Here is a 25947-nt window from a genome sequence, read left to right on the forward strand (position 1 = left end):
TAGCATATTTTATTTTAGATCAACTAGAAACAATGTTTAATTTATAAAGTTTTATTTTGAAATGTAAGTCAATAACAATTGGCTGAAGTCAGAACCAATGGTGAAAGTCTTTGCGCGAGGAGACCCCGCCCCATTTTGGAGGTTCTGCCCACTTTTGGAGTTCACTTCACGCCCCATTTTCGAGAGCTCCGGTCTGCAGTTATACCTACTTGGGATTTTCCGTGTGCAAAGAGGATAAAATGAAGTCATGTGTCAATGCCAAAGCTAATTAGTTTGTTTGTTTTCCCTCTCTAAACTGTAATGAGGGAATGTCCTCTGAATTTTATTTATTTATTTTTTTTTTAGATAAAGAGATAAAATACACTGGACTGCCAAAATTGACAATGGCGTCCTTTTTTCATAAAGGTGAGTATAATTAAGAAGTGGTTCTCACTGCCCCAAAAACTATTATGACATGAACTGCATTGAGATTATGAATATATCTGTCACAATCTCAACATTGCAATTGAATTAAAAGAAAAAATCATTTGTTTTTATTGATTTTCCCCCCTTCATATTTAACAACAGGTTTTATAAGAGCACCGACTATCTTCTTTGTTATGCTGTGTAAGTCTGATCAATTTTATTGGTTGTGGCTTTTTTTGTGTGTGTGTGTGAATGTAACACATAAGCAGGCCTACAATGTGTTAGTTTAGTAAATATAATGACTAATTTGATAATGTGTTTCTGGTCTGAATATTTTACTGTGTTTAAATTCTCCCCAAAATCAACTCAGAAGATGCTAAATGAGACTTTATTTTTTATTTGGACCTGCACAGATCTAATGATCCTACAATGTAATTGATGATCTTTTTGGGAGCAACAGCTTGAAATGAATCCCTCTTAATGTGTGACACACTTCTTTCATTCAGATGCCTAAGCTGAGGCTTTAATGTGCTTAACAGCAGAGAGTTTCATATTTCCGCCAGAATATTCTGTTTTAAATATTGCACCATTTACAATGTTTTAATTAACCAGTATTCTTTTTTTCCCCTTCTTTTTCTCAGATGTCTTTACCTCTATAAGACAACAAGAGACAACCACAGTTGGTAATGTATTGTGCTGTGGTGTTTTTGATCTTTAGATTGGTGTGTTGAGCTGATGTACAAACAACCAGTTTATTTTTCTGCACAAATGTGCACACAGTAAAGAATTTGACTTTTTCTGTATTAGAATATAACACTTGGAAAATCAGCATGTTACTCGTGATTCTAATAATATTGTCTACATTTCTGAAGGATACTGTATGGCCATGTACACCCTGCAGCTAAGTTCGGTTGTCAGTTCACCTTTTACTCCTTAATTGCGTTCTGTACACACATAATTCACTAAAATACGGGAGTGACAACCACATTCGACAACCGAATTAACTCCCGAACAATGCAGGCAGTGACAACCGCATTTAGGCTACGTACACACTGTAAGTTTCAGGAGTGACATCCGCATTTAACCCTTGTGTGGTGTTCATATTTTTGTTTCTCAGCCAGTGTTTGTGGATCTGGTGGACCCGCTGCATTTTTGGGTTTTTAATTCAACACAATCAAACAATTTTATGTTAAATACTCAACAGATGTTTACTTCCTCCCAATTACAAGCAATATAAACAGCATATATGGTTAATATTTGCCCTTTGTTAGATCACATTTATGAATTAAAGGGCTAACCTTGTGCGGGAACGGCAGGGGCAGAAACACAAAACTCACAACTAGGCCTACACTTTATTTTATTTTATTTTATTTTATATTTTATTTTATTTTATTTTATTATCTGCAGCTGAGGGGCAGCACAAGTGGCTCAGTTGGAAACACTGTTGCCAACTCTCTTAAGATAAATAAGCAACCGCAGCTTCAAAAACAAGCCCAATCTTTTTTTTTATGATTTATTATCATCAATATTATTTATTATCAATTATTTATTACCAATAAATGAGCCTGCAACATATTAAACTGAAACCACTCTTTTATCTGAAAAGCAAAAACAGAAGTTAAATAAAAAAATAAATAAAAATCAGCAAACTGCAACAAAGTGGGAAAAAAACTAATCTCCAATCAGCTGTGAGCAGAATAGGATTGGAGAGATGGAAAAGGAGAAAAACACAAGAGCTTCAAAGGGGAGCTGTAACATAGCCACATATTTATAGCCTACTAAAATATAGGCTATTCGAACCAAATGTATTGACTCTTAGTATTAGTATAGGACTTCTTGTTTTTTATTACAGCCCATGATAATTAATACATTACAAAAACATTGTAAAAATTAAAAATTAGGCTATAAATTCGACAACCGAATTAACTCCCGAACAATGCAGGCAGTGACAACCGCATTTAGGCTACGTACACACTGTAAGTTTCAGGAGTGACATCCGCATTTAACCCTTGTGTGGTGTTCATATTTTTGTTTCTCAGCCAGTGTTTGTGGATCTGGTGGACCCGCTGCATTTTTGGGTTTTTAATTCAACACAATCAAACAATTTTATGTTAAATACTCAACAGATGTTTACTTCCTCCCAATTACAAGCAATATAAACAGCATATATGGTTAATATTTGCCCTTTGTTAGATCACATTTATGAATTAAAGGGCTAACCTTGTGCGGGAACGGCAGGGGCAGAAACACAAAACTCACAACTAGGCCTACACTCACACTTTCACTCTCACTCTCATACACATACACACACTCACATACTACCAGCAGGCCCAGACAATAGGAGAACAAAGTGAAGTGACCTAACCCACTGAGCAAAGTGGTGTCTTTTCAACATCTTTGTCACAAAAGGAGCCAGTATTGGTGCCAGTACTACAGTTCCACAAGGTTGTTGACTATAAATGCCAAACATAAACACAAAATAAAAAATATAATAAAAAAAACATCCAATGCATATTGTAAAATTATCTTATTATCATCAAAAAGCTGATAACACTTTATTTTGGCTTTTTTGCCACAACTATTATAACAGACAGTTATAACAGCCAAATGAAAGCTAGCACTAGAAGTACGAGGACCAAGATCCCGACTAAAGCAAACACTGCCCACCACAATGGTGACTTCAAATGAAACAAATATCAACATCTAAACCTCTATTAATTCTCAATAAGAGCTTCGCTAGATGGGATTACAGCGTCACGCGCCTTCTTTTTGAACTTGATTTTTCTCCAATGAGGGGGTGGAGATTTGGCAAATTACGTTGCAGCACTTATATATTATTACACTGGTTGGCTAAGTGTTCTTTTGTGCTATTTTTTTTTTACAAGATATAAGCATTTCAAAACAAATTTCTTAGTTAAACATTAGAGCATGCTAGTGTGAAAAAACAGTGCAATTTTTAAAATATTTTTTTTAATAGTGACAAAATTATCCACAAATAATGCTTTTTTTCACTCAAAAACTGAGGTACGCAAGCTCAGATTAATGAGGCCTACAAAAAAAATCAGTTCTAAAGATAAACACAAGACCAGTCCTAATTGAAAGAAAACAAGCTGAAAAAAAAAGATTGATAACTATATTTGGTGATAATATAGCATAACAATAGATTTATAAGCTATTTTTTGTGGACCAGTCATTTTTTTTTTTTTTTTTCTACGTACACACTGTAAGTTTCAGGAGTGACATCCGCATTTAACCCTTGTGTGGTGTTCATATTTTTGTTTCTCAGCCAGTGTTTGTGGATCTGGTGGACCCGCTGCATTTTTGGGTTTTTAATTCAACACAATCAAACAATTTTATGTTAAATACTCAACAGATGTTTACTTCCTCCCAATTACAAGCAATATAAACAGCATATATGGTTAATATTTGCCCTTTGTTAGATCACATTTATGAATTAAAGGGCTAACCTTGTGCGGGAACGGCAGGGGCAGAAACACAAAACTCACAACTAGGCCTACACTCACACTTTCACTCTCACTCTCATACACATACACACACTCACATACTACCAGCAGGCCCAGACAATAGGAGAACAAAGTGAAGTGACCTAACCCACTGAGCAAAGTGGTGTCTTTTCAACATCTTTGTCACAAAAGGAGCCAGTATTGGTGCCAGTACTACAGTTCCACAAGGTTGTTGACTATAAATGCCAAACATAAACACAAAATAAAAAATATAATAAAAAAAACATCCAATGCATATTGTAAAATTATCTTATTATCATCAAAAAGCTGATAACACTTTATTTTGGCTTTTTTGCCACGACTATTATAACAGACAGTTATAACAGCCAAATGAAAGCTAGCACTAGAAGTACGAGGACCAAGATCCCGACTAAAGCAAACACTGCCCACCACAATGGTGACTTCAAATGAAACAAATATCAACATCTAAACCTCTATTAATTCTCAATAAGAGCTTCTCTAGATGGCTGACAGAAATAAAGTCAGTCTGGTTAGTAATAAGTGATAATGCTTTTTTTCACTCAAAAACTGAGGTACGCAAGCTCAGATTAATGAGGCCTACAAAAAAAATCAGTTCTAAAGATAAACACAAGACCAGTCCTAATTGAAAGAAAACAAGCTGAAAAAAAAAGATTGATAACTATATTTGGTGATAATATAGCATAACAATAGATTTATAAGCTATTTTTTGTGGACCAGTCATTTTTTTTTTTTTTTGTACAAAGTAAAAGCTTTTCAAAACAAATTTCTTGGTTAAACATTAGCTAGATGGCTGACAGAAATAAAGTCAATCTAATAAGTGAAGCTGGTGATGCTGTTTGTGGATTTGCTTAATCATCCTCTGCCGAGATCTTGAGATTTAATGTCTTTTACTTGCAGTTGATTGCACCAAATGCTCAATAATCAGTTATTTGATCACTTAATTATCTCATTAACTTCAACACTGTTTCAGTGTTTCTTTTAACATTGTGTTGGTTGGACTCATATAAACTGAGCAGTGTTCACTGAGGATTTTGCTGTGTATGTTGTACATTTCAGCATATATCCAAACAGAGTTTTGTACCTGTAAATGTTTTTTTATTAGTTTATTTTATATACATAAAATCATGAAAACGTTTCAGTTTTTTTATGTATTATTATAAGTAAAAGCTTTTAAAAACAAATTTCTTGGTTAACGTAAGAGCATACTAGTGTCATAAACAGTGCAATTGTTTTCATATTTTATTTAATATTGACAAAATTATCCACAAATAACTTTTTTTTCACTCAAAAACTGAGGTACATAAGATCAGATTAAAGGGATAGTTCACCCAAAAATGAAAATGTGATGTTTATGTTTTATTTTTTTATTTTTTTTCATATATACAAACATGAAAGAAGGTTGGCAATTTTTTATTTTATTTTATTTTATTTTATTTTATTTTATTTTATTATTTTATTTTATTTTATTTTATTTTACCCCCAGGGCATCCAAGATGTAGGTGACTTTGTTTCTTCAGTAGAACACAAACGGAGATTTTTAACTCAAACCGTTAAAATAATTGACCTTAAAAACCATGTTTTTATACAGTCTATGTTTTTGACCCATGTCGTGCATTAGAAGGGGTTTGCATAGCTTGTGCATCAAGGGGTTAAGTAACATTTTCGGGAGAAAGAAAATTCTCTCCGGGTCAAAATGACCCGAACACAGCCTGAGGGTTAAGTATGTTTCTTGGACTGGTTTGGTTTAGTTGGGATCGTCACAGGGCATTGGTAAGAATGCACAGACGTCCATGAGTCCAATCACTGTTTTTAATAAAGTTTCAAGCCAGCTGACATACACAATGCAGCTATGATTGTGTATGGGTTTACAAATGTGTAATCTATGGCTTGAACACACGCAAGCCCTTCATCATGTTCAATCTGTCAAATCGTCAAAATCTGGGGGGGGACTAAACTACGCTGTCAATAATTCACAGCCCACCAATAAGAATAAAAACAATAAAAAAACAGTAAAACTTAAGCCTTTTCAACACTACGGTTCAACTCAAGTTGGCAGTTCTGTTTCCCATATTGTAATAATTTGTTAATTAAGTAAATTCTTCAGCTGCACTTCTGAAAATATTTTATAACAACACATTTTCCAGAAATGTGATGATGTCTTTTAAATATTTTCATAACAGCTAATCTCTCTGACCCCTGCTACAACTACACTGTACTGGACCATCCATGGAGAGCCATAAATAATACAGATCCTTCAGTCATAATGTGTGACAGGTCTGTCACCTGGAGCGGCTGGTATCGTCTCTTCATTAACAACATGAGGGCTCAGATCTTAATAAAGTTTCAAGCCAGCTGACATACACAATGCAGCTATGATTGTGTATGGGTTTACAAATGTGTGTGGTTTTCTATAATAAAAACAGAAATACAGTAATCAATTCACAACAATAATAGGCAAACAACACCCATATCAAACGTACAAACACGTGAGATCACATGACTACGTATACATAATCGACTAGTAATGTACGCGATCATCGTCTTATAACTGCTTCTCAATCATACATAATCTTATCAATCCACACAAATATGGCTCACTGACATATATGTACAATGTATACATTAAAGTAAAATACGAAATATTATTCGCTCTCACACTTTTTACACCGCACGCATCAGAACGCACTTGCAGAGACAGAAAACATTTATAGCGCTAGCATTAGCTTCATGGAGATTTGAATAGAAAAAAACATCAGAATGATTGAATACAGCATACAGCAATACAGCATACAGCAATATAGCGGCTGGTATCGTCTCTTCATTAACAACATGAGTGCTCAGATCCCAGACATATGTGTTGCACGGAGTAGCTGTGGCACTACTGTCCCACTGTGGATTCGTGGTGGACACCCAACAGTACAGGATGGAGTCGTCAATCGAGATGTCTGCGGTCACTTTGACAATTACTGCTGCCATATCGGGTCATTTCCCATTAAAGTCAAAGCCTGTCCAGGCAATTATTATGTCTATGAGCTGGTTAGACCAACTCTCTGCAATTTAGCATACTGTGCAGGTGATTATATTTACATGAGCTCTTTCTACAAATTCATGATATTTGTGTCTCTGTTCATTAATCACTATTCATCCAAACATTCAGATGTTAGCAGCTTTAACAGCAGCTCTACAGCCGTCACACCAGCGACCATCTCAACTGGTAATGTAACACACTGTGTCTCTATTGGCTTGATGAATGTGCAGATCTGTACTACTGAATAGATGTGTGAGTGATTGTGCTCGTGTCAGTTGGTGAAAATGTTAGAAATGTAGATAAGTCAGGTTTGCCAACACACGCGCTCATGCTGCCCATGTAAATCTCACGCCAAATTGGCAACCCTGCTTGCGATATGAAACAGTCTCAGCTTTCAAATTTTGTACGTTTTAATAGGAAATTTAAACAATACATACAGTTTTGGCACACTTAATGTGCTGTAAATCGTAAAATGTAGCGCTTCAGTTAAAGCCAGAGCCTTTGAAAAACAGAGTTGCGACAAGCTTTGATCTCGCCGGCGCCGCTGCGTGGTCACATGGTTCATGGAGCTTCATGATTAAACACTAGATTTTAAAATGTGAAATTAAAAAAAGGTAATACTTACATCCTTTTTTTAATGATACTTATATAAGTATACATAATGAATGCAAGCAAATACTGAATTTAACCCCAAGTTTAAAATGGTGCTAAAAAGGCATTCAACTGCATTCAACAAAAGATTTTTATCCCCTTTTATGTAAAGTAGTAAATACATATGAATTGATATTGAAATGAACGATTCCCTCACTGAGATGACTCGATGTTCCTGAGTCATATTAAAGATTTGTTCAAAATGAACGTATCATTCATGAACGACACATCACTATTACGAGCTTGAGGACTCTTCTGTTTTAACATTTAACGTGCACATGCGTGTGTGCTGATGTATACGCCCTGTCCACGCGGCCACAAAAAATTAAACAAAAATCAGGATATCTGCAGACCCTCCTGATGATGAAAATTGCATCACTCAGAGAGTGCACGGACCGTCGCAGAATATACTTTAGCCCAAAGTCCCTTTAAGGCTAATCAATGTCTTCCAGATCACTAGAAAGCTACAGGCAGGTGTGTTTGAATAGGGATAAAGTTAAACTCTGCAGGACAGTGGCCTTCCAGGACCGAAGTTGCCCAGCCCTGCTTTAAAGGTTTAGTTCACCCAAAAATGAAAATTAGCCCATGTTTTACTCACCCTCAAGGCATCCTAGGTGTATATGACTTTCTTCTTTCAGACGAATCCAATCAGAGTTACAGTATATTAAAAATTGTCCTGGCTCTTCCAAGCTTTATAATGTCATGGGCGGGTGTTTTTGTTCAACAGTCCAAAAGTAGTACCAAATAAAGCACCATCCATATTAAAACGTGCATCACACGGCTCCGGGGGGTGAAAAAAGGAAAATCCTCCTGTAGAGAATCGATGCGTTTTTGTAAGAAAAATATCCATATTTAAAACGATGTAAACAGTTTTGTGTAACTTGCGCTAACTGTCGTACGCGCGTTCACGAGAGACTGCCTTTCCGGAGGATGACGTAGGACGTACGCATGCACGCATGCAATTTGTTTTGTTCTCTCTCCGTCGCGCTTCTGCGTTCATCACAAATCACTGGCACTTACGCTACGCATACGTCCTACGTCATCTGCTGGAACAGCTTCCGCCTACGACAGCTAGCAGAAGTGAAAGAAAGGTGTTTATATCGTTTTAAATATGGATATTTGTCTTACAATTGACAACGACTGTCTCATAAATATTGTTTCTTATGCTCAAATAGCATTAAAAAAGCTTATTTTTGGCTAGACCAGCCACTGTGCTTTACCCTTTAGCGATTGACTCTTTTAGAAGGCGGGACTATTCTGCAAACGTTAGTTAGTGTGTAATGTTGCTGTTTGAGCATAAACAATATCTGCAAAGTTACGAAGCTGAAAGCTCAATGCAAACGGAGATATCGTCTTTAAAATTCTGGTAGTTTAATGCCTACAAAAACGGCTCGTAGGGACTACAACGCGTATACCAACACTTCGACAATATTACCGTAGGCCTGCTATTAATACTAAAGTCCTCCGGTTTCATTTTACAGTAAATACAGTCAATAACTGAGGCGCAAGATAGTGTCAGCTGTATTTGAATAAATCAAGAAAGCAGTGTTTAAGGGCTTGTCCAAATACCCACACTTGCTGTCTTTGCACTTGATCAGTTGTCTACATACATGACGTATTTCCTGTATTTGGCCTAAGTGTTCAAGTGGCCATAAAGACCACAAGTGTGGGACACCCTTATAGTGTTGTGAAAATGCAGGTATTTACAGAGCTTTATTTTGATTTCAATACTTTGCATTTAACATAAACTGTTGAGTAGTCCCTATAACAGATGACACAACTTAGTAATTGTGTTTTTAATTTAGTAATTGCAGTTGCAAATGTTGTACAAAATACACATACTCAATAAAATGTGCAACACTTTACTTCCAAATTATACGTATTATCTAATTATTACTCATATTTAGGCTAACTTACACTAGAAAGTTTTCTTTAACATCTCGCCAGATCTCAACCAAAAAGTCTCATGATTTATTTCCAGAACTTGATGTCATGTATCCACAATGCAAAACTGTATGCAATGAGATTACTCAAACTGACTGGCTATCTTAGTGTAAAATATGATTTCAAATATGTTCGTTTAGATTTGTTTGTGAAAGTAATATAAACACAGTATATATTAGTAAAAGTAATATAAACAAAATTGTTTTATGATCTTTTATTTTTAAATACAACACCAAATTATTGAACAGTTATACATTTTTTAACAATTATTACATTTGATGTATTTTATTGATGATTTTAAGTATTACTACTAAAACATCACATTCTGAAAAAATTATAGTTTTAAGCAGTGTATTGGTAGTTATAGTTAATATGCTACACTCCTCGAAAAGTCTGAAGAGCACGAAATAATGTGTTAATATGAAGGAATTTTCTGTATTGATTTTTCACAATACTGTATTTGTAGTTACACATTGCAGTATGCTGTGTTTTAGAATTACAGGAAATGTCCATAAACGTAATGGATAATGTCATGGCAGAAAATTACCAGGGGCAGTGGCAATTCCCAATTACCAGTAGGGATTTAACGATTACCAGTTTGATGATAAATCATGATAAAATTCCCCACGGTTAATATTACCATTTCATATTTTAAGTATCATTAAAACCGTATTTCGATTACCGTGATTTGAACAACTCAAGATAACAAAATAAATACTACCCAGCATAAAGCAAAGTTTTAATTAACAGTCGCACGTGCGCACAGCTCGCAGAGTAGTTTCGTTTTGTGTGAAAACATGGCAGAAAGCTGGGAGATTTTACGTAAAAGAGTGCTAAGGGAATTATACAAATTAATATATGAATGAATTAATTATGTGAATGCACCTCTGAAGGTTCTGACTGTCTTCGGAAAAGACTCGATGGCATTTTGTTTTCATCTTCACTTCATGTAATACCTAATAATGTAGTGTTCTTAATGGCAACTGCTTTGTCCACGGAGGTTTTTACGGGGAAACAGCTGTAATTTTTTAAGCAACACATTTGTTTAATGTTTTCATAACAGCTTATCCCTCTGTTGACCCCTGCTACAACTACACTGTGCTGGACGATCCATGGAGAGCCAACAGCAGTCAGCCATCAAACTCCTACAAGTGTGACCAGTCTGTCACCTGGAGCGGCTGGTATCGTCTCTTCATTAACAACTTGAGCGCTCAGATCCCAGACACATGTGTTGAAATCTATAGCTGTGGCACCAATATCCCACTGTGGATTCATGGTGAACACCCAGCAGTTACAGATGGAGTCGTCACTCGAGATATCTGCGGTCACTGGAGCAATTACTGCTGCTATTACGGGTCTTACCCCATTAAAGTCAAAGCCTGTCCAGGCAATTATTATGTCTATGAGCTGGTTAGACCAACTAAATGCTCTGCATACTGTGCAGGTGATTATATTTACATGAGCCCTGTATTTTTTGTGTGTACCTGTATTATTTGTATTTGTGGTGATTCATTGATATTCATCAGCCATTATTTTTTTCAGCTGTTACTAACATCAGCAGCACTCATACAACAGTTACACCAGAGACGAGCCCAGCTGGTAATGTAGTCTGATATTTCCTCTGTTGATTGTGTTTTGACTGAATGTTTGTGGATCTGTAGAATTGAACAGGTGTGTGAGTGTGTTTGTGTCTCTAGGTAAAGATGAGGAATAAAAAAGTGTGAAATGTGCAGGTGCAAATCATTGTAGACCTTTTTTGGTGTCCTTTGTATTATTTGTGTCTTAGTTCATTGATATTCATCAGTCATTCATTATGTTTTCAGCTGTTACTAACATCAGCAGCACTCATACAACAGTCACACCAGAGACGAGCCCAGCTGGTAATGTAGTCTGATATTTCCTCTGTTGATTTGTGTTTTGATTGAATGTTTGTGGATCATTTAATTTTTGAGGGCGATGCATGAGCAGCTTCTATCTTCTATCAATCAGAGAGCAGTGCAATAAGATGTGCATTGTGGATATTTTTAATATGAATTTGACTTTCTACTTTCTATTTATGGATTCGTGCTTAAACTAGTTAGCTATTAATACATAAACCTGATCAAAATCATCAAATTCTGCCTTCACAATTGTGATTTCAGATACAGACTTCTCTAGAATGTCTTCAAAATATTCTTGAGCTGATTGAGAACATTACAGCTCAAGAGCTTCCTGTGAATGTAAGTCTTCAAGAGAAAAATGATCAAATAATCAAATCAAATCTCGCTAGATAATAGATATCATCAAATACAATTGTGATTTCAGATACAGACTTCTCTAGAATGTCTTCAAAATATTCTTGAGCTGATTGAGCTGATTACAGCTCAAGAGCTTCCTGTGAATGTAAGTCTTCAAGAGAAAAATGATAAAATAATCAAATCAAATCTCGCTAGATAATAGATGATCGACATAGCAGTGCAGTCTTACCATTTACATGTAAGGTAACTATGTTTCTGGTCAATAAATTAGACTGTGATGAGAATTTTGAAAGTGGTCCTCAGTGCTGTGGAGAAGATTCTAGAGTCGTCATCATCATCAGCAAGCCCAACTGAACTAGCCTCCTATGGAAACCGTGTGTTAAAAGCCAGTGAGAAACTCATCTCTATATTAGTGAAGCCAACAGACACAAATGACAGTGTCAGTTTTACTCTTGCTGCTGTAGGTAAGTGGAGAAACAGTTATTATTAATGATGAAACTGAGATTATATATAATGTCAGAGACTTTTTATAGTCTAGAGCAGTGATGGATCACAGGTGGCAGAAAGCAACAATGCTGAATGCAACACAGAAACTATTTAATTGTGTATCATCAACTCATTTTAAAAGAGAGCAGAAAAAAAAGTCCTCTATTGCCTGTGCTCTGTCTCATTAGACAGATGTCAACATGGGCAGGTCAAGTGACACATTCATGCTTAAAAACATGTTCAAAGAAAATATGACCCATGATTATATGAAACGTGCAGCATAGAAATGGTTTGTGACTACAATGTGTTTTGCGGATAGTCACCGCCTTAAAGACAAAACAATCAACATTCATGAGACATTTACCAAACACTCAAACGATAAAAACCATAAGTCAGTGCAGTTTATGGTAATAGTCAATTACAGTATTTGGATTTTAAGGACATCATTATTTACTTTTGTTCAATAAACAATTTTGCTGCTTGATGTCCAATATAAAATCTGAGTCCTCACACAAAACCAGTTCAGAACTGAAGCACACTAGTCATGTTATATATTTGTGCAGATTGAATTAATTTTCATTAAAAACAAAAAAAAATGAAGTAAAGTAAATTAAAAATACTAAATGGAGCAGCTTGTTTTTTAAACCAGAGGTAGAAGTCTTCATGGTTGGGCCAAATGTCACCTTAGATAAAATACCTCAACTTGAAACAACAACTTCCTCTGTGGACATCGATCTCATTGGAATCGCCAAGAACAACAATGAAACAAGTATTTTGTGAATCTGTAGAATTGAACAGAAATTATAATGTAGAATCGTTGACTGCTAATCTTTAAATAAAAGTTTAACATAGTGGATTCTTCCTGAAATGTAGCTGTTTTCTGAGAATTTTTTTTTTTTTTGGTTTATTGTATTATTCTCTTCATGCTGATTTCTGTCATTACAGTTATAAATATAACGCTGCCGGAAGGATGCACTGTAAGTTGAGTTTCTGAAATTGAGGTTTTAGAGTTGGACTCACAGCTTCTATCAATTATAGTGCAGAGAGCAGTGCAATAAGATGTGCATTGTGGATATTTTTAATATGAATTTGACTTTCTATTTATTCTTTATGGATTCGTGCCTACATAGTGGATTCTTCCTGAAATGTAGCTGTTTTCTGAGAATGTTTTTTTTTTTTGGTTTATTGTATTATTCTCTTCATGCTGATTTCTGTCATTACAGTTATAAATATAACGCTGCCGGAAGGATGCACTGTAAGTTGAGTTTCTGAAATTGAGGTTTTAGAGTTGGACTCACAGCTTCTATCAATTATAGTGCAGAGAGCAGTGCAATAAGATGTGCATTGTGGATATTTTTAATATGAATTTGACTTTCTATTTATTCTTTATGGATTCGTGCTTAAACTAGTTAGCTATTAATACATAAACCTGATCAAAATCATCAAATTCTGCCTTCACAATTGTGATTTCAGATACAGACTTCTCTAGAATGTCTTCAAAATATTCTTGAGCTGATTGAGAACATTACAGCTCAAGAGCTTCCTGTGAATGTAAGTCTTCAAGAGAAAAATGATAAAATAATCAAATCAAATCTCGCTAGATAATAGATGATCGACATAGCAGTGCAGTCTTACCATTTACATGTAAGGTAACTATGTTTCTGGTCAATAAATTAGACTGTGATGAGAATTTTGAAAGTGGTCCTCAGTGCTGTGGAGAAGATTCTAGAGTCGTCATCATCATCAGCAAGCCCAACTGAACTAGCCTCCTATGGAAACCGTGTGTTAAAAGCCAGTGAGAAACTCATCTCTATATTAGTGAAGCCAACAGACACAAATGACAGTGTCAGTTTTACTCTTGCTGCTGTAGGTAAGTGGAGAAACAGTTATTATTAATGATGAAACTGAGATTATATATAATGTCAGAGACTTTTTATAGTCTAGAGCAGTGGTGGATCACAGGTGGCAGAAAGCAACAATGCTGAATGCAACACAGAAACTATTTAATTGTGTATCATCAACTCATTTTAAAAGAGAGCAGAAAAAAAAGTCCTCTATTGCCTGTGCTCTGTCTCATTAGACAGATGTCAACATGGGCAGGTCAAGTGACACATTCATGCTTAAAAACATGTTCAAAGAAAATATGTCCCATGATTATATGAAACGTGCAGCATAGAAATGGTTTGTGACTACAATGTGTTTTGCGGATAGTCACTGCCTTAAAGACAAAACAATCAACATTCATGAGACATTTATCAAACACTCAAACGATAAAAACCATAAGTCAGTGCAGTTTATGGTAATAGTCAATTACAGTATTTGGATTTTAAGGACATCATTATTTACTTTTGTTCAATAAACAATTTTGCTGCTTGATGTCCAATATAAAATCTGAGTCCTCACACAAAACCAGTTCAGAACTGAAGCACACTAGTCATGTTATATATTTGTGCAGATTGAATTAATTTTCATTAAAAACAAAAAAAAATGAAGTAAAGTAAATTAAAAATACTAAATGGAGCAGCTTGTTTTTTAAACCAGAGGTAGAAGTCTTCATGGTTGGGCCAAATGTCACCTTAGATAAAATACCTCAACTTGAAACAACAACTTCCTCTGTGGACATCGATCTCATTGGAATCGCCAAGAACAACAATGAAACAAGTATGTGAAATGTTATAGTGTGCATTAAATACAAATTTTTATTTTTTGATTTAAAGTAAATTAAAGAAGAAACAATTTAAGAAAGAGACATATGTACAACTAAATCATGTTCACTTGCAGTTTTTTCATTGTTGTATTTCACATTTCACATCACACTTCTATTTCTGTCACACAGGATCAGCTGCAGTGGCTTTCATGAGCTACAACATGATGGAGAATCTACTGAAGCCAGACTTCTTCAACACATCTGTTGAATTTGGTGTGTGTGATTGTGGGGCTGGTGTTCTTCACTTTGGCCCTGTTGACCTTTGCCCTTTGTCGGTGGAGTCCTGGAGTGAATAATGTAGCTCGAATCAACATCTGCATCAGTCTTCTGCTGGCTCACCTTCTGTTCCTGCTCACACAGCAGTTCCTGAGCTTCATATGGCCTCAGCAGGTGAGAATGATGAAGGAGCCCTACAGCTCAGCACAGCCTCACTGAGAATCATCATAACCGTCTCTCATGGTCTCCAGGTGCTGTGTGCCGTGATCTCTGGCCTTCTGCACTTCCTCTTTCTCTCCGGCTTTGTGTGGATGTTCATTGAAGCAGTGCTGCTCTTCATCTGTGTGAAGAACCTATCACAGATCAGCTCCAAAAAGAGGGAGGTGCTTAGCAGTGGATTCCTGTTTGTGATTGGATATGTGGTTGCTCTGGTTGTGGTGTGTGTGTCTGTCGGTCTGGTTCCTGACGGCTACGGCAGCGAACAGTGAGTTTAGTGTTTTCTCCTTTTTTCCCCTCAAACTGTATCATTCCTTCATAAACTACAAACTGTATCTCCTTCCAAACAGCTGCTGGATTAAGATGGATAAAGGCTTCATCTGGAGTTTTCTGGGACCTGTTTGCATCATACTAGCAGTAAGCATGTTTCATTTTCATGATTTTGATGTGTATTAAAGGGAAAACATGGTGATTATTGTTTTTCTACTTTGCAGTTAAACATGATTCTCTTTATCTGCATCATCATCAGTCTGAACTCATCTCTCACAAAACTGAACGCTGATGTTTCACAGTTGAAAAAAAACAAGTAATAAATATTATAATGTAATTGCTGTAAGGAAAACCACATATAGTGTTTTTATTATAGTCAATAAAGATACATTATCTCTGCAGGATTATGGTGTTTAAAACACTAGCTCAGTGTGTGGTTCTTGGTTGCTCCTGGATTCTGGGTTTCTTCACTAATGGCAGTAAGGTGCTGGAGATCCTCTTCCTGATCTTGAACTCCCAGCAGGGAACCTTCATCTTCCTGATCTACTGTGTCCTCAATAATGAGGTCAGACATCACATACTCCTCCAAACAATCAGCTTTAACAACTCTATATTCAGTCTATCTTGTCTTTCCCATCTTCTGAATTTACCCACTTGGGTGAATATTACAAACAGATGCAAAATCTATTTCAATATATTATTTTGCAGAGGAATAACTTTGAGCATTTTATTTTCCTTTTTGGCAAAAAATAAATTGTTACATTTTGAAGAATTGTTTTAGTATATAACAACTCACAAGATCAGTGATTAATTAGTCATTTTCAAAATTACAACATTCTCCAAAGATAAAGGTGCACTAAAGCGATTTTTTCCAAACGTTGTTGATATTTGAAAGCACCAAAACAAACACGCCCATACCCCTTCAAAACCTCGCCCCTATTTTAATATCTCCGCCACACATGTACGTACACAACCCTGGCATAACGACAATCACGGAAGCGAAGATGACACACAAGCATATTAAAACAAATGCCAACAAAATCAACGTTACTCACCTATCAAAAATAAACAACGCAACCTCGGCGTCCGATTCAAGCCCTTCCCGCTCCTTGAGTTCTCTCCACTGCTGGAAAGCTGCTCCGATATTTACGCAGATCCTACCTCTTGCCTGATCGTAACCCTTCTTTTTTATGTTTTGTTCCTCCGATATTTTCCTCTTTTTTATCTTCCAATTCTCTCTATCTATAGTCGATCTGATAATATCCGTCCTGTGCACTCAAATTGAGCGCTCGCTTCTCTCTATCATTACAAGACACGCCCCTTACTGCTGATTGGCTACAAGTGTGTTTTGGGACTTGGGACACTGCGGTCAAAAGTGTTTTTCAAAAGTTGCTTAGTGCACCTTTAAGTTTAATCAAAGACTATAGAATACCCAAGACATGTCACTCCTATAGTTTTGAATGGGGAAAAATGCAACACTCAGTATGGCCGCTCAATCGCAGGAAGCCCCGCCTTCTGAATGAAGGAGCCAATCGTTAATTTGCAAAGTCAGCGTGTCACTGCAGCTGCCTAGAAGTCCCGGTTGCTATAGAAACAGTCAGCGTTCTGAGACATGCGCTCATGCTGCGTTCAAGTCCTCCTGGGACGTTCGTACTTACGAGTTGACAAGTCGTAATTACGACGTCAGGTGCGTTCAAGTCAGTTTAGTCGGCACAAGATGTTGTACCTTCTTTTAATAAATTACAAGAAAATACAACAGGGTCTGTTAACTCTGCTTATAGAAAATGAAGAGCAAAGAATTCGCATCAGGTGTGTTTTGCTTTTTTAATATTTTTAAAACATGCAACATGGCAAATCAAAAGATTTTTCACCTATAGGTAACTAGCTGCGTAACAAGCACATGACCAATTTAAGTTTATAGGACAACTAAACTATAAATTTAAACAAAAATTTACCGTCAACTACAGACCTTGCATCCATGGATTCCGCCATGTTTCTCATTGACACGCCCCCAACTCGGAAACTCGTGGTTTAAAGAAAATTTCGAGTTTCCCACTCATAATAACGGCTTTGTGGTGGCGTTCATGTGCGTTCAACTCGTAAATACGATCTATCCGACATGACTTGAACGCACCATCAGGACTGCGCATGCGCACTGGCTGATCTAGCCTGAATAAGCGTTTTATAACGCTATCTGAGCAAAATAAACAACATTTATGACACAGTTGATATCAAATTTCTTTGGTTTTTTAATCGCAAGCTTAGTGAACATTTTTGTAGAATTTGATGTTTCCCCATTCAAAGAGATAGACTGATAGTCCGATCACACTTGCATGCCCGAGAGGCGTTTCAAAGATGGCCGCCGAGTGACATGACGTGTCTTAAAGGGACTTTGGTTTAATGCAGCCCCTTTTTTTTTTTTTTTTTTTTACTTTTAGATTTTGTTTGATTTCAAAATATAACCTGGACACGTTCTGATTTATTTCTTAACCAAGGTTAAAACTGAATCTCGTCTCATTCTTGTTCAGGTCAGGGAGCAGTACAGGAAGTTCTTCAGATGTCTTTGCTGTGCCAAACATCACTGAGGACTACAGCATCATGTTCAGAAAATGAGTGAAGTGCCATTATTATAAAAGTGATTCTATCATTATTTAGAGGTTATATTAGTCTCAACTATAAATTTCACTGTTTTTTTTTTTCTTTTTACAAATGTCAGTTCTCTGATATAAACCTATACAATTATCAATACTTAATGTTTTGGTGAAGGGAATGCTATTATTGTTTTAGAGTCCTGTATACTTAAAATAAATAATTTCATAGCAAGTTAAAGAATGTAATTTTACAATTATTTTTGAATATTATTCATTGAAACCGCAATTGTAAATGTAACAATTTTTCTTATTTTCTGTTAAGCAATCCATTTAACATTAAAAAAAATATTTGGAACCTTAACACAGTATCACACAAACCCAAGTTCAGATACTGCCTTGATGCAAAACATTTAAAAGAAAAAATGTGCAGCGTGATAGAACAGAAAAAAAAAAAACATTAGGTGTCCCACATACTGTTTAATATCAACAATGTGAAGCAACATAAATTCAATTTCACAGAGACAAAAGTCAGAACAATTCATAACATCAGTTAAGAAAACAGAAAAACAGTCCAATGCCATTTTGTGTAAGGAATGAACTGACATCAGTAATACTTTTTACTTTTATATATATATATATATATATATAAAAAAAAAAAAAATCAAATTTCTTCTGTAAATTTGTTGTCTATGTGATTTCTTGCATGTGCTGATTCACATACTTAGATGAGGGACGATCCAAGCAGGAATCACTTTGGGCCACCACTACATTGCGAATGACTTTTCATGATGTTACTAAACGTCTCCACTAAACTGTAATGGAAGAACCATTACAGGCTGCTTTCACAGAAAGCCTTTCCTGAGGTATCAAGTCAGAAAAGAAACCATATGTATCCCCACACAACACAACATCCTCTACTGTCCATCTTTGGAACAAGACAACATTGTAAACTTAGATGTGTGTAGTGCACAACCAAACACTGGCCCAGAGGCCACAGCTAGAGACTTTGTGCTGGACTAGACCCAAAGGAAACATGGGTTCATGTACATGACACAGATAGATAAACCAGTCCAGTCCAGCTATGTTTTGGTTCAGATAGTCTCTCAATGGCAGTATGTTACAGAATAACAGTTTTGTTTTGCAGCAGCAAATGGGCACCTTATTGGGCTGAGCTCAAATATTCATCTTTAAATGCTATGAAACCAAAATCCCCAATGGCAGTGGCTTCAGCGTTGTAATATACACAGCTCAAGAAGCTGGCAAAACATTTGCGATAGTGTCTTTGGCACTTTGACTCAGCCTTTCAGGAAACATGACCTCATATTCGACAACCAAGTCCCCGCGGCGGTCTGGGGATTTCGGAAGAGGAAGACCCTCCCCAGTGACATGCCGTTTCATCCCGGGACGAATAATTTCCTGAGTGGTTAACTTAATTTTACGACCACCCAGTGTTGGGACGTTGACGGTGCAACCACAAAGTGCCTGAGAAAATAGAGAAAAAAGGGATTAGAAAGATGCAAAGAGACTACAAAAGTGTTTGCAAAGAAACTCTTAAAATCCCTGTCTTACCTCTCGGAGTGTAATTTTTGCGGGATAAATAATGTCTGATCCGTCTCGTTTGTACACGGGATGCGGTTTATCTTTCACCACAAACACAACGTCTGCGGGGATGTTTGATGGCGTCTCATCACCTTCCCTGGGGAAAGTAATCTTGGTTCCTTCCTTCCAGCCTTTCTTCACCTCCACTGAAAGAATCTTGTCTTCAGAGTGCGTTGTTCTTCCGTCGGGGTTCAGGCGTTTGCGTGAGATCTTCATCTTCTTGGTGCAGCCAGTGAACACTTCATCTAGACTGACCCTCAGGTCGTGGGTCACCGGAGGGTCCTGTTTTTTCTCCTGTCTCCCGCCGTGACTGCGTGTGTTAAAGGAGCGGGGGAAACCGCCCATGCCACCCATGCCAAAACTGGCAAATGGGTCATCGGTTTCCATATCCTCCTCCATGCCACCGTTGCGTCCGAAAAACTGTCCGAAAGCATTCTGTCCTCCGAAAAACTCTGTAAACATTGCATGAGGATCGCCTTGGAAAGTGTAGGTGAAATTCCCGCCACCACCTCCACTGCCGGGGATGCCTCCCTTCAGTCCTGAATATGACAAACAAAGAGCTCACATATTAGACTTTTATGGTGTTGTATAAAAATCACAGACAACTCAGAAATGCTGCACCAAGGGTCCAAAAGCTTTACTATTTATTAGAACGGTTCATTACATTGATTACCCAACTACTACACCTCCCAGAAGAGCTGGGAATTTTAATTCCTCCCAACTGGAATTTACCACAAGTTCCTTTTTTATGGAAAATCTTGTCTTTAATAGTCATTATCGTTTGGATTGTACTTTGTATTGCAGGGGAGCGTGGGGCACAAACTAATGCGGGGCTAGCTGTAACACACGTGGTTTAAATATTTCCACACACGCTAGCATAACAAAATTTACGGTATGTACTTGTTGCCATATCAACACTATACAGAGAAAAAAGTGCTCCAAAATAAAAATAAAAAATCTTTTGAAGATATCACAGAACATTTATTTTACCATAGCAAAAGTAAATTTCTGTCTTAAGTGAGTTTTTCATCTCAGTTTTTAGTATTCATTTAAAATGAGACAAATCTGCTTTTATTTTAATCTCCAGTCTGTTATTTATCGTTTTTTAATGCCTCGCTAACTAGCAGAAGACACGATTAAATTCCAGTTGCGCAGATGGGGAACGTTGCATTACAATGTGCCCCGCTCTTATTAACCTATGCTATTCTATGACATTAGCAATGTAATTTACACTATTTACTTTAATGAATTTGAATGAGACACTATAGGAGAAACAGGAGAATAAAGACAGACAGTCAATGTTTAATGTTCAGAAATTATTATTTCAAGAAATGTAAAGCATTTTTGAATTGTTTATGTGGGCCGTCCCAAGCAAGGTTGCAATGTGTTCATTTTCTCAAAAAACACCATTATTTTATTTTTAAAAAAAGTTAATAATTGTATTTTATTGACAAAATATTTTAGTTTGTGTTGTATATTTTCATTGTCATATGGTCATGTTACAACATGCCCCTCAGATGTTACAATGTACCCCACCTACGGGGCATGTTGTTACATTTCACTTCCACTTTTTAAGGGTAAATAAAGAAAAACGTATACACTAATTATGAAACAAAGCGACATTTGTAATAGACAGGTGTGAAATTACTGTGGCTAAATAATTATACTCAGAACCCCATGTGGAGTTACACAAACTGATAAAGTCAAAATGTCTCCCCTACATTTTCTTCTTGGAAAAAAAAAAACAAGTTTAGGGTTGCTCAAAATGTCTGGAATGGGACACAACCCAAACACGCACCGAACTGCTGACAGCACGCGCTTGCTGGAAGATTCTGATGGTCACGTGGTAGAAAGAGGCGGGGCGTTTGCGTGCTGTCAGAACGCGCTTGCTGGAAGATTCTGATGGTCACGTGGTAGAAAGAGGCGGGGCGTTTGCGTGCTGTCAGCAGTTCTGTGCGTGTTCCACAAAGCCCCACTCAGGTAGCCAATCAGAATGCAGCATAACAAATCGTGTCTATCTAACGTAACAGTACAAAACAAACGTATTAACATGACAGTAGTTTCACCTGACTGTTTTCTCTCAATCAAGAACATACTATAGTCATCTACATTAAATATCGCGCACTGTATGCAGAATCGCATACAGATTAAAAAAACTGATCCAGTCAGTGAGCTCATATAATCTCTGAACAAACATAGACACGATAGTTTAAGATGTGAACTATTTAACACGAACTGCTAAAAGTGTGTCTTAAATTCTCCCCATCTCTATCGGTGTCATCAGGCACGGCACAAATGCCCCACAAGGTTGCATCATTTTACTCACCTTCTTCGCCAAATTTGTCATATACGTCTTTCTTCTTCGGGTCGCTCAAAACGTCGTAAGCCTCCGCGATCTCCTTGAACTTGTCCTCGGCGCCGGGAGACTTGTTTTTGTCCGGATGGTACTTGAGCGCTTGTTTGCGATAAGCTTTCTTGATCTCATCGTCGGATGCGCCTTTCTGTATTCCCAGCACACTGTAATAATCCTTCCCCATCTTCACCATCGAGCGTGTTTTTAGGTCGATATTCTCCAGAAGTCAAACAGCGGGGTTCAGAGAAGTCCTGCTAGCGTTGAGGCGTTTGTTTATCAGTTGAGTTCAGTGCACAACAACTTCAAACAGATCTCGGAGTAATTTCACCGGAGAGGTGTTGTCCCATCCACCTGGGGTGGTTTTTATGCCCCTGCATCGCTGTGGTTCCGCCCTGGTTGAAACCGCGAAGAAAGATCGAGAAACTTCTCAAAAAAGCCAGCTGCTTGTTTCCACACCCGAACCACGTGGATGTGCTGCTGCTCCACCCATAGATCTGCTGCTGGACACCGACGAAAACGAAACTAAATCGTTTCCTATAAGAAACTGTCAATTGAACACACACCATATGCCATATTTACATCTCTGGAGTGACCTACTCTATCCAGAGAAAGATGGTTGATTCTTTTAGTGTGTACTTTTTTTTGTCCATGCAATTTATTTATTTACTTACATGTTATATGTAACATATGTTCAAATAGATTTAAAACTTTCTTTGTGTCTATTTATCTTTAATTTTTTTTCTAAAATATATGATGTCAAGTTAATTTGTTGAATAATAATTGTTTAATAACTTAACAACTTCATTATAAGTTACAGAGTTATAAATACATTTAGTACATTAATACATCTATTTGGTCTTGTCCCTCATCAAGACAATTTGTGTGTGTGTGTGTGTGTGTATAATAAATGTGAAAAATCAGGCCTTCTCCTAATATATATATATATATATATATATATATATATGGTTTCAAACACATTTTCAATTTGCTTGGTATTTATACACACACACACACACACACACATATATATATATATATATATAGTTCTATCTCTTAAATGTGTATTTTATCCAAAATGTTATGGATTTTTTTTTTCTTAAAAAAAAGGAAATCATTGATTGGATATAAAGTCACACATAAATACAACAAAAATAAATGTCTGAAGGATAATATTTCATGGTAAATTATAGAGGCAGGGAGTGGGGACATACAACAACTGCTATTTCTTTAGTGTTCTAGGTAGTTTTTATTAATGATTTTAATTATACATTCTAAATTTTGCATTTAGCTAAATGTGAAGACACTTTGCTTAATAATAAAATGTATTTTAGAGTTAATTTTCATGAATTTGTATACATTTAATGTCCTGGGGACAGAAATGTTACCCATTCGGTGGAATGTCCCTACAACAGAAAGTTATACCTTTGAATATTCATCGATTATTATGGTGAACGCCGTCCAGTTGACCGTTCCAAGATGGCGGACGCGTCAACGTATCCGGAGCGGTCAAATAGGGAATCTATACATATCTATATCTATGCATACAACTGTTTTATAACAAAGAATCGTTGTCCTCATATTGCTGCTGTCATCATTTCCACCACACAAGCGTTTTATTAGAACAATGGAGTGCTTTCTGCCGCATGTTTTCGCCTCATACCACCACTAGGCGGCGATCTTGCGTCGAATCGGACTCCGATTGGTTAGAAATACAAAAACGGCGTCTCTGATGCGTTTCAGCCAATGACAAGCTCGAGCGCAGGTCTCTGTATTTGTTGGCAAGCGCTCATCACTCTCTGGCCATTGGATGTGCGGCATCTTGATTGGGCCTCGCGCTTGTCTCTCACCTGGCTGGGATTAAGCCATTCAAACTGCAAAAATGAAGCATTACGAGGTAAGACATTGTTACTGGTTTTCAGATTTCATCAAATCGCATCAGCGTTTCGAGACGCTTTTCCTGATGCTCTTGAGATCGAGAGGTGGAAATTAATGAATCGCACGCGTTACAATGACACGACTGAGGCTGCAGATTAGAAAAACTCGCTATAGTGTGACAGCACTTCGGCCTAACCTGCTCGGTTTGAAGAATAATGAATCAGACAAGAAAAGCGATCTGTTAGATGACAGATGATGCCAATAGGATATATCTCGATTATGCAGAGACTGGACTGGACCCAGAGTCTCAAACAACACCTGTGCCATATTATCACAACACAGTATGTGCAATAGGAATATCGCTTGCAACATAATTCGTCCTCGAGGGAAGCATAAAATATCAATGGCCTTTCTCAAACGAGATGTATTATTCATTAGTTGTGTCAATAAGCACCATTAAGTTAGGGTTTCTGACCAAAAACAAAAGTATTTGCTGTGATGTGATGGTGAATATTGACCAAGTCAATGCTCATGAGTGAGTTTGATTGTAAAGAATGAAGTCACAGCTCTGCTCTCCATAAACCCGGAAGTAGTGGATGTTTCTGTGTTACTTTACCATTAGTGCACATCAAATCTGGCCAGAGAATACGAGTAGTTTTTAAAGACATTTACATGCTGATGTAACACTTGCTTGCTGAACGCGTGGAACAGGTTCGGTCAAAGTCGCTGTTGATAAAATTGACATAAGCTATGTTTAAGACGTCCACAAGAGGACGCCGAGAGGTTTCTCTCAGGGACGTAAACCATGTCATTTAAGTAGCTAATACATTAAGAAATAAACTTAGAAAGACACACAACCGACGTAATTACACATGTTATCAAAAATATATACATGTATGCTGGTTCTGTCCATGTCAGGCGCGAAGGCACTCACGCGCTGCCTCAGACACACTGAGGAGTTGAACAAGTCGTCTCTTGTGCGGTGTTTCTCTTCAAAGTAAACTTTAGAATAATGTCGGTTGTATTCCACGCAATTCTTTCAGTTGGAGTTTCTCTCACTGGCAGTGGGTATTTCCTCCAGTGTCATCTGCCCATGCCTTTCTAAGTTATTAATAATCTCTCTCTCTCCCTCCCCCTTAAAATATGGGCTTACATTTCTGCCACAATTCTGCGCGCGAAAGATCATATTTTGAGCGCACAAAGGTGCATTTTGCACGCGCGCGATCTGAGTTTGTGGAGAAAATGTTCGTTTCACAAAGAAGAAAGTATTTCGAGCGCACGGAAATCAATTTTGCGTTTAAAATACGTTTTTGGATGTGTGCAGACCTTCTCTTTTGCGCGTGCAACGTTTCACTAGCTTGCTCACCTGATGCCCCCCCTCTGTGCTCGCTAAATGCCAACAGCTCGCGTGCTCAACACAACCCAGAGTTACAATGTGCCATCATTCCAGCCAATCAGAGACCGAGGCTGCTAAATTCTGATTGGCTGCCTTGACAGCCAATCACAACATTTCTTGCATTACCTCGACAGCAGAAGAGGACAAATACAGTGCATGCATAATTATTATGCAAGTTGATATTCTGATCATGTTTATTTCCAAGCACATTTTACCAATAATTATAACTACAATTAATCTTGTATTTAATCACTTATAATCTGCACTGTATTTGTCCTCTTCTGCTGTCGAGGTAATGCAAGAAATGTTGTGATTGGTTGTCAAGGCAGCCAATTAGAATTTAGCAGCCTCGGTCTCTGATTGGCTGGAATTATGGCACATTGTAACGCTGGGTTGTGTTGAGCACGCGAGCTGTTGGCATTTAGCGAGCACAGAGGGGGGGCATCAGGTGAGCAAGCTAGTGAAAC

At 37.1% G+C, this 25947-nt stretch overlaps 3 protein-coding genes across 3 annotated transcripts in view; 2 read left to right on the plus strand and 1 right to left on the minus strand.

The window, feature by feature from the left end:
- Positions 1-383: 383 nt before the first annotated feature.
- On the plus strand, positions 384-18420 carry LOC107694597 (adhesion G protein-coupled receptor E1-like). The gene is made up of 18 exons (XM_016494290.1): positions 384-405; positions 6092-6228; positions 6741-6984; positions 7069-7125; positions 10598-10978; positions 11077-11141; positions 11724-11753; positions 11845-11916; positions 12043-12235; positions 12907-13026; positions 13747-13808; positions 13935-14102; positions 15151-15354; positions 15432-15664; positions 15747-15813; positions 15891-15982; positions 16069-16231; positions 18195-18420. The coding sequence occupies exons 1-18, from the start codon at positions 384-386 to the stop codon at positions 18249-18251; spliced, it is 2367 nt and encodes a 788-aa protein (XP_016349776.1). The 3' UTR covers positions 18252-18420.
- Positions 18421-18891: 471 nt separating this feature from the next.
- LOC107694604 (dnaJ homolog subfamily B member 1-like) lies at positions 18892-22687 on the minus strand. The gene is made up of 3 exons (XM_016494297.1): positions 22183-22687; positions 19827-20395; positions 18892-19739 (listed from the first exon to the last, which is right to left on the minus strand). The coding sequence occupies exons 1-3, from the start codon at positions 22400-22402 to the stop codon at positions 19506-19508; spliced, it is 1023 nt and encodes a 340-aa protein (XP_016349783.1). The 5' UTR covers positions 22403-22687; the 3' UTR covers positions 18892-19505.
- Positions 22688-23966: 1279 nt separating this feature from the next.
- The window catches only part of LOC107694603 (very-long-chain enoyl-CoA reductase), a 14681-nt gene continuing 12700 nt past the window's right edge, over positions 23967-25947 (plus strand). Inside the window, exon 1 of the mRNA XM_016494296.1 lies at positions 23967-24103. Within this exon, the coding sequence (XP_016349782.1) occupies positions 24089-24103 (15 nt within the window). The 5' untranslated portion in view covers positions 23967-24088. The remainder of the gene's footprint in view (positions 24104-25947) is intronic.

The sequence above is a fragment of the Sinocyclocheilus anshuiensis genome, unplaced genomic scaffold (genome assembly GCF_001515605.1).
Source record: "Sinocyclocheilus anshuiensis isolate Anshui unplaced genomic scaffold, SAMN03320099.WGS_v1.1 scaffold3139, whole genome shotgun sequence".
Taxonomy (NCBI): Eukaryota; Metazoa; Chordata; class Actinopteri; order Cypriniformes; family Cyprinidae; genus Sinocyclocheilus; species Sinocyclocheilus anshuiensis.